Below are 10,189 nucleotides of genomic sequence, written 5' to 3'. Positions count from 1 at the left end.
GTATCAGTCATCATCGTAAAACAGGACACAACAACATCTACTATCTACGAACACATGGAAAGATTTGAGTGTCTGACGTCAGAAAAATTATATACGTCACATAAATTTGTCGTTCAATGTGCATACAATAGTTATCAAAAGTACCAGGATTATAAACAATTTTAAAATTTACATAGGCAATGAGCGCAGACAGGGTTAAAAAATCAAAAGTATGTAAGAATAAATTACAGAAATAGAAATGGAGCATTTGTAAATTTCTTAATATTTAGGGAAAAGTATATCAAATTAACAGCAGCTTAAGTCAATAATGTATACAAAAGACTTTAAGTCCTAACATTAAATTAAAAGGAAAAACTGACTACTTGGAATTTTTACAAGAAAAAAACACAACCAATCAGAAAGTGGTTAACAAATGGCTTTGTCAAGCGGGAATTTAAAGATGGAGGAAGGTAATATCTTTGTAAATGCTTTAGATTATTTATTTTTATAATGACACCATCTTTCTTATCTCTTTGAATCTCCTGATTCATAAGAAATGTTTTTTAGAGCAACAAACAGATTCATGTATATTCAAAATCCACACAAAGACTTGAAAAACGATAAAACATGTGTGTTTCCAATGTAAACAACAACAAAATTCTCAAGAAAAAAATATGGAAATGTGTTATCAGCAAGAAAGTTATTTCGAGATAACAAAACCTTGTTAAGCTACAACAGCTGAAAACAAGTTATAAAAGCTATAAGGCAGCAACCATTTGATTTTCGGGGGGGGGGGGGGGGGGGGGTGTATGTTTCACCCTCAGCTGTCACTATATGTAATGCTAAAATTGAAAGAAAGATTTTTCGACATGTCACCAAAAAAATAGATTGTGTTTCGCTGAAGGCAAAAAATAAAGTTGTCCTTTCTGACTTTGTATCAAAATTAACTATTTTCTAATATATTTTCAATCAACTGAAAGATCTGAACAAATAGTACCTAATTAAATTTAATGATCAAGTTGCCTTATTGTCTGTAGGGACATAATTAATATTTACACATGTTTAATACAGTCTAGATCTAAATCTAATTACTTTTATGACACATAATACAGATGAACTTGGATAATAAAAAAATATTGTGTTAATTGCAAAATTAGTGAAGTTATAAGTGTTAGTTATGGTTAGGCCTAAAATAAAATATTGTTTGTTTCCCCAATCCCGACCGACCCGGAAAAATCGCCGCGACCGGAATAATTTTATTGCCGATTTTGTGAAGAATTTTTTTTTATCCAAATTCATGTGGTGGTGCGGTGCTCCTATGAAATGGAAAAATCAAAACATAAGACATGAGAAGGAGACGCTGTTCTTCAAATCGCCTTTGAAATCGGCATTGTTGAAAACGCCTTGATGACGCGATTTGGCTTTCTTCTTCCACGTGGTCTCGGGTCTTTACGATATTCAGAACAATATTCTCTAGACTGTTCATACATTTACATGGACGCCGTTCTGTCAGTTTTTGTTGCCGTTTATTCGGCTGGAAACTTTAAGAAAGACTTGGTTACAAATGTATTGCGCAAATTTTCGATTTTGGAAATGTTCGAAGACATATGTGAGGACGTGATAGCCGATTTAAAATTGACTGAAGAGGAGGAGGATGCTCGTGACAAAAAAACACATCCGACGATCCGTGTATCTAAAAAAGTGGTTCTACAGAAATATTTAATAGTCCACACTACGATGATGACATGACACTGGCACTAGTAAGACTTTAATAAAGACTTTTTGTTAATGTAGTTTTTACATGTTTCTCGTTTCTCATTTTTTATATAGATTAGACCGTTGGTTTTCCCCTTTGAATGGTTTTACACTTGTAATTTTGGGGCCCTTTATTCAACAATTCAACATTCGTTTGATGTGTTTGGACTTTTGTTTTTGGATTTTCCTTTTTGAATTTATCCTCGGAGTTCAGTATTTTTGTGTTTGGACTTTTTATACAAGCCTTTATATATATAGCTTGCTAGGTGTGAGCCAAGGCTCCGTGTTGAAGGCCGTACCTTGACCTATAATTGTTTACCTTTATAAATTGTTATTTGGATAGAGAGTTGCCTCATTGGCACTCATACCACATCTTCCTATACATATTTAAGTTTTTGAAATTTTGAATTAACATTAATATTGATGGGACTTCTAAAGAAAAAGAAGCCTCCTCCTCAAATGTTGTCAACACCTTTGATAAAATGATGGGAGCCAGTCAAGCTGTCAACAAACTTTCTAAGGGAAAAGAAGAAGCTTTTAACAAGTTAACAGGTATGCATAATATTAAAGTGACCGTCCCAACATCTATTTCTTGCAAGCAAAGGTAGACTTTTTTAGGATAAGGAGAGTCTCCCCACCTTTGTTTGCATTCTTTTTCTTGCAAATTTTCAAACCCTTTACCTAAATTCCCTAATGATTTCCTTATGCCCTTACTAATTTAACCCGAGGCCTGAAAGCAATTGATTTAAATTAATCATTTGGTCCCTAATAAAAGCAGATCACTCCACACTAGTCTTGTTAAAGCAGACAGCCCATGCATACTTCTCTAAATAGAAGGCTGCCACAATGGTAGCTGTTCGAGAATCCAGAGCATTTGACAGACTGCTAACCAAGTTGTTGATCTGTTATCACACCTGAAGGAATGCTTTTTCAGTATTCCCAAAAGATTTTCTTATCATTTTTAATATATAATAACATGGTCTTGCATAGCATGATTTTGTTACCCAACATTGAATGAAATTTCCACATCTAACATACACTCTCAGTTGATTATATTTTATATGCATGTTCCATTGAGTTATTCAGTGTTTGATATGGGTTCAATGTTCAAATCCTTTTTCAGTGGAAAATTGCATACTTCAATGAACGGTATAAACTTCATTCTACTAGTACACTCTGACGTTGAACTTGGACAGATTTCTGACAGATTATACTGCTTAATATAATAAACAGAAGGCTCAGTATTTTAGACATTTTCTTCATTGAAAATTCCCAATATATGTATATACAAAGTACTCTAGGATATTATTGTTTTTATTTATTAAAGATCTCTGTTCTTTATTTCAGGTGATGCTGTTGAAGGCGTGTTGAATGTGCACCTACAGATAGACTGTGACGAACACATGTTGAATTCACGTATTATGACTCTACTGTGGCACAGCCCCATATATGTGCCTTCTGTGCAGCTGTGGGGGCAACAAAGACTGTGTCATTATTGGAAAATTACCACCCAAAAGAAACCCAATTAAATAAAATATTTCAAATTATACATCGAGTTTTATTTGATAAATCTGACATGAGGAAACTGATAGCTTAATACACCCTAGAATTTAAAATACAGCCCTATACATGATGGTTTGTAATTTCCTATTTACAAGTACAAAAAAAAAATTACCAAAAAAATAAAATAATTTACCTACCTACCTACCCTCACCTGACTTGATAGGGTCGGGTTTGGGGAAACAAACAATTATTTATTTTTGGCCTTATCATTGTGTAAAAAATAAAAGACATTTTGGATATCTATTTACATGTATAAAACACATGTTTTTTTTTTCCAGGAACTAATAAAAACAATTGAGAAGCTCCTTTTTGTTTTTAAATTCCATTTTATTACAGTAGGCCCATTTATGTTGATCATGAAAGTCAAAATGAGAATGAACAAAAAGTAGTTTGTGATATACATTCAAAATGAAGTGCACTAACTGGTTAAAAACGTCGTTGATATTAGTTAAGCTGGACTCATATATGCATGTACATAATGTAGGTGAATCTGAAAACATTAAAGACTATCAGGACTGATCACTGCGGTATGATATGAGGTCTATTCTGTCCAGATGAGCTGCCAAAGGTTATTGATGTTAATTTTACAATTACCTTTCAGTTATCAGAAATATACAAATTTGATGGAAACATAAATGAATTTTCCTGTCTGTGTCTTACATCCCATCTTTTGGAACCTGATTCTTCCACTTAACATGAAGAAGAGCTATAGTTTCTCCAGAGAATCTGTACAAAGATTCAGATCCAGAGCAAGAGCTAAGCTGCTTGTTAAACAAATATTCTGGTATCTTTAGTAATTATTCTGAGTCAAAGATCCTCAATGTAATTTAGTAGAATTGTACAATGTAGTAAAGATTAGATGAGTCCATACTGCAACAAGAAGAATGTGAAACATGCCTACATGGTCAAATTTGATTCTTAATAAATACCCAATTTAAAAACATTTTCTTCCTTGGAAATTTTTAAAACTTTACAAGAATGATAATAAGAATCCATTTGTACCTTTGACAAATGGGTCTATTTTATTGTTGGTTCAGTAGCATGTTGGCAATTGAAATCTTAATGGAAAGTTAAATTTTTCTGCCCCATTTATGGGCATTATGTTTTCTGGTCTGTGCGTCCGTCCATCCATCCGTCCGTTTGTTCCTCTTCAGGTTAAAGTTGTTGGCCAAGGTAGTTTTTGATGAAGTTGAAGTTCAATCAACTTAAAACTTAATACACATGTTCCCTGTGATATGATCGTTCTAATTATAATGCCAAATTTCGAGATTTCCCCCCATTTTCAAGGTCCACTGAACATAGAAGATGACAGTGCGGATGGGGCATTGTGTCCCAGGGACACACACTTGTTTTTTTATTTTTTTGTATCAACTAGTCTCATGTCAGGTGCTTGAAATCTAGAGGTTTTATTTGTTGCTGTCTGCCATAGTGATCCTCTTCTTTTGATGTCTGGTAGATAGTTATAAAAATAAAATAAAGGAAGATACATTTTTTAGTTGTCACATTGGCAATCATAGCAGGTCTCCTTATGATGTGAAAATAATAATCTTTGGCTGGAGTGATGTATTTAATGACTTAATGATATTTCTTGATTTGGTTCTGGTTGGATTAAAAACAAAACTAAAATTGCCAATCATTGATTCTGATTGGATGAAAAACAAGGCTTCACGAGGCAATTGTTCAATCTGATTGGCATATTATTGAAAAGTAAACTGAATGTTTGAGGTAAAATGTTTGAAAAGTTCACAAGATTAATGAACGAGAGACCCTCTACAAACATAAAAACCCTTAATCAGTTGGCACGAAATACATGTTTATATTCACACGGATTAAAATTCTATGGAATGTCAAATTAAACCTATCTTATCCTGAATGGTGCAAATGTATTCAGTATGAAAGATGTGCAAAGGAAATTCATGTAGATCCAATAAGATCATGAAGATGGAAATGTGGCCACCAAATAAATGTCGCACAAATGCTGAATTCTACTTCTGACACTTGTGTTTTTTTTAAATAAAGCACATATTACTGTTGTTACTTAAATAAAGCACATATTACTGCTGTTACATTTCTTTTACACTGAAGTTACTCATCTGAGCAATTAAGGGTAGCCCTAGGCCTACTTGAGAACTCGAGCTGTATTTGTAATTGACATTGTAGATAATTAATGTTTTGAATGGCTGTTTCATTATAATACCCCTACATTTTCCTAATATTCTTTCAAGTAATATATTATTTTTATAGTAATGTTACAACTGATTGCCGTGGTGTAGTGGTAAATGCATCGGACTACTAACACAAAGGTTATTGGTTCGATTCCTGTCTTTGATAAATTTTGGACTCTCCCTTGAGACCATTTGTGAGTATAGTCTCGAAGAAACGATGATAGTCCGTCTGAAGGGGAGGATAAATGGCTGACCTGTGTTAAGAGAGAGCCATATCTCTTGCACGTTAAAGACACCCTTGTAAATTTCTAAAAAGAGCAGGCTAATGCCGTTACAAGGCAGCACTCGCACACGCAAAGTGGAAAGGGATAAATATAAGTTGCAAAACTTGTTTCCCAATCCACTATAAATAAATATATGTTTAAAACTACCACTGATAAAATACTTTAATAAAAAACAAAGTCAAGGACAAGTGGACTTCTTTAGGACAAAGGTTATAAAGAGCCCAATGTACTACATATACATGTAGTTGATAGATTTCATTTGTTTGGCTATTTCTTTGTTCTCTTTGTGAACTGAACTCTGGAGAATTGCTTTATACAAAAGATTCATTACCAAAATTTAAACAAATATTATTTTTGATTTAAAGTTTACTGTAACAAAACTATTGACTGGTACTTTAAAGAAAATTACAATTTAAAATTCTTTTTTAGTGTAATTACTTCCAACAATGTCCAAGGTAGTTTAAAAATGATTGATTATATATTTTGTATGGGAATTTTTAACTTTACTGTAATATTTGTTTTTCTGACTAATTTCGGTATCTTATTTGACAAAATGGCTATGTAAACCACACTATGTTAAACAAATTTGTAGTTTATTGAATGAGTTTAAGTTGACATACAAATTTGTGATCGTTGAGAATAAAGATTGACATGAATCAGCTATTGATTCAGGAGCTTATCTCATGTTGGATTACATTTTATATATTTTATTAGTGGATATTTATTGACTTTTTTTTTCATCATGAAGCGTAAAAGTAAGTAAAAAAGTATGGAAATGTAGAAAGAAGTAAATGTTACCAAGGTTAATTGAGAAAAGGATTAATTATCACACTAAATGTGAAAATGTCTCTTGCCTTTTTAAGTGTGATAAACAAGTTTATGGAATATCTTTCAAAACTTCAAGCCCAGGTTGTCTTTGGAGCAAACTTCTTTGTGTGGTGAATCAGTTTTCATTTAAGTTGTATTGTTCAAATTGAGTTATTGCAGTACATGTACATGTTGACCTGTATCTACAATAAATGATTTGATAGATGACTGAAAGACGGTAAATGTTTAGATTTTTATGGGCTTGGATTAGTAAATAATTGGTCAGTAAAAGTACATGTAAAAAAAAAAATGGTAAAAGAGTTAAAAAAAAAACAAACAAAACCATTAGACTCGGACAATTTGGGCATTTTGCAAAATAAATAATAGTGACAACTAGAAGATTTTTTTCAAGGATCAACATGTACAAGGGAAAAAGATTTTGAGAACTCAGCAAACTGTTACTGTAAATGTTTAAAATCATCTCTTTATATACTTTCAGAAGTTGAAACCGATGTATTGAATCTGTCTGGTCAGAATTTGAGTAGAATTCAACTTCCTCTGAACCTGGATCCTACAACTATAATACTGGATAAGAATAATATCTCTAAAATAGAGAATCTACAAAAATGTCTCAATTTGAAACAGGTAACAATATTCAGTAACTTATGAAATTATGAATAAAGAATTCTAGTGTCAAACAAGAGAGCTTATGTTTGTATACCTTGCCGACTCTAAATAAAGCTTATTTATTATTATTTACTATTTTTGATAGTATACAGATTCTCTGTATATATCTTTAAATTAAAATTTGCTGTTACAAAATATTAGAAATTATTATAAATTAAGGAATGTATCTCCCTCATGCAAAGCTCTGATTCCTTTCACTGATTTGGCTATACTTTTTGGACCTTTTGGATTAAAGCTCTTCATCTTTTATTTAAGCTTTGGATTTCAAATATTTTGGCCACGAGCATCACTGAAAAGACATGTATTGTCGAAATGCGCATCTGGTGCAAGAAAATTGGTACCGTTAATTTTATTTATTCCTATATAATCTATTTGCTTTTTGTTCAATATCTGCAAAAATCAACAAAACTGTATATTTGAATGTGGCTTCTAAAAATTAAAGCAAGCTGGGCAATCTTGTTGGTTTTTTTATCTCATTACATTTTTTTTTTGGGGCAAACAGCATATTCCTTGGGACACTTTTCACATATAATTGAATAAAACTGGTCAGTTATATTGTCTAATGAAAAACAAAAAGGACAAGAGAATCACTTTTTCTTAAATTGTGTTATAAAAATATATTATTGCTAATTTCAGCTTTCAGTAGCAGGAAACAGACTTGTTCGGATGAATGGAGTTTCTAATTTAACAAATCTTACAGTTCTTAATTTACCTAACAACAGCATTGTATCTATAGAAGGTCTGTATAAATATCAAAGTCATCACTTCAATATAACATAAAGGTTTTACCAGGAGACGAAAATACACTAAAAAAAACCTTGGCTAGACTCCAACAAATAGCATTTCCAACTTGGTAGCCTGATTAAAAAATGAAAGGTTTAATTAGATATAAAAAGATGTGGTATGAGTGCCAATAAGACAACTCTCCATCCAAAACATAATTTGTAAAAGTAAACCATTATAGGCCATGCGTTGACAGGGCTGCTATTTTGCTAATTTGTAAAGTAAGAATATAAATGAATCTCGTGTACATTCCATTCAGATTTGTTTGAGGACTTTACATAAAAAAACATTTTCTTTTAGTGGGGCATCAACAAAACACAAGATCATGAATACATTTTTGGTTTTAGCATGTTGTTTCATATTAAAAGGAAGACTTATGATTCAATAAAATTCCAAGGATAAAACCCCATTAAGACACCTTATAAGCAAATTTCAAGCGAGATCGACAGAAGTGTTCCATTGGGACTATGATAAGATGTAATCAGTCAAATATTTCAATTGTCAGAAAGAAGCTGCGCATTGATCAAATAAATATCTTTTGAAATCAAGTGTCCTTATTAGTGACAAAAATAAAGGTTTTACTATATGCTATTCATTTGACATATATGCATATATATTAAGTAATTTATTTAGTCATGTTGTTTAATATTTTTTTTTATATATTTTAGGACTGAAAGACTTGACCTCCTTAGCCTGGTTGAATCTGTCTGGGAACAGTATAAAGGTATCATAACAGACTGAAAATTGTGTCTTTTGCTTTAGGGTATTGAAAAACTGCTTTGCTTTATAAGAATAAATAGAGATGTTGGATATATATCAAAAAGGTATCAACTCAATGACAAAAATAACCAAAAGTAATACATAGTTTTCAACATTGTCTCTACAATATTCCAAGCTCTATACCAATCACAGTTTTTATAATTCATGAAGAGCATGGAAATATGGCGGTATAAACTTATCTGTATAACATTTGTGTAAAACCATAAATTTCATACATAACTAAATTTTCAATGTCTATATCGTACAAGCATCATTAGACAAAAGAGCACATCATTTATGTTTTCTTAAAATGTCATAAGTATAAGATTCAGTTGGGTTTTTTTTTAAGTTTTAATTTATTGCATATCTATTAAAGATACAAGTCTTTCTTTATTACAGGGAGATAACTCTGTAAAATCAGCTAAAAGTTTTAAACACATTGTGTTTTTAAGAAAATATTAAAGGGAAACTTCGCAAAAAAATCAAAAATTCATATTATGTCCATTCTGTATAAAAATGCTCAAATTTATAAATATTAAAGTTTTATTCCGCTAGATAAGAGATCACCATCGATTTTAAATTTTGAGTATCAGTTCTTTGCGTTCCGCCATTTTGTTATCTTGTCCAAATAATAGTCACGATATGTCTATAAACCATAAAGAAACAAAACTACAGTAACCGATGTTGTCGTAATTACGTGTCGATATCTTGTCAATCGTACGGTTGTTTTATCTGACTAACTAACTTGATTCGGAAAATGTTCTTATATTTTTAATAACCATATAGTCTGTTATTTTTAAACTGTTAATATTGGAATTAGTTAAAAAGTCAAAGTTCAAATCATAAATAAGAGTTCCGTGAAAATTGTTTTCGAAAATCTAATTCGTTCATAATTCTTTAACGTAATATACTTTATTCAAATAAATTAGGATCTTCGCTCCACTGATCACCCGCATGGCTTAAGGTATTACTCCCAAAGGTATTGTGAGGGGTGTAAGGTGACACGACCAGGTATTCAAGCGATTTCCTGTCGGGCCTGCAAGTTCATGCATCGTTTCACTTCTGTAGGTATTGATCAGTGTACACGGCCGATAACTTATAACTTTCCATTTTGAACTATCAGGTGCATGTATAATATACATCTCTGTCTTGCGTGTCCGAAAGTGATACAATATACTAGTCATTACTTAACTCATACGCTTGTTTATAAATAAAATTTCTGGTGTAAAGAATATTATTTATAAAAAAAAAAAAATGATACCAAAAAAAAAAAAAAAAAATTGAAGAGATACAAATATACGTATTTTTTTCAAGGGTTAATTTGGGGAAAATCAGAGACATATAATTGTATTATACGTCTCTGGGACAATGTAATATTTACTCGTTGTCAATAGTAAAGGACATAGT

At 31.6% G+C, this 10,189-nt stretch overlaps 1 protein-coding gene across 1 annotated transcript in view; it reads left to right on the top strand.

Annotated features, from left to right (window-relative positions):
- The first annotated feature begins 426 nt into the window (after positions 1–426).
- The window catches only part of LOC134687438 (uncharacterized), a 71,928-nt gene continuing 62,165 nt past the window's right edge, over positions 427–10,189 (top strand). The window contains exons 1-4 of the mRNA XM_063547738.1: positions 427–449; positions 7,053–7,198; positions 7,877–7,979; positions 8,692–8,747. Coding sequence (XP_063403808.1) covers positions 440–449; positions 7,053–7,198; positions 7,877–7,979; positions 8,692–8,747 — 315 coding nt within the window. The 5' untranslated portion in view covers positions 427–439. The remainder of the gene's footprint in view (positions 450–7,052; positions 7,199–7,876; positions 7,980–8,691; positions 8,748–10,189) is intronic.

The sequence above is a fragment of the Mytilus trossulus genome, chromosome 10, assembly GCF_036588685.1.
Source record: "Mytilus trossulus isolate FHL-02 chromosome 10, PNRI_Mtr1.1.1.hap1, whole genome shotgun sequence".
NCBI classification, from domain to species: domain Eukaryota; kingdom Metazoa; phylum Mollusca; class Bivalvia; order Mytilida; family Mytilidae; genus Mytilus; species Mytilus trossulus.
This window is presented reverse-complemented; position numbering and strand designations above follow the sequence as displayed.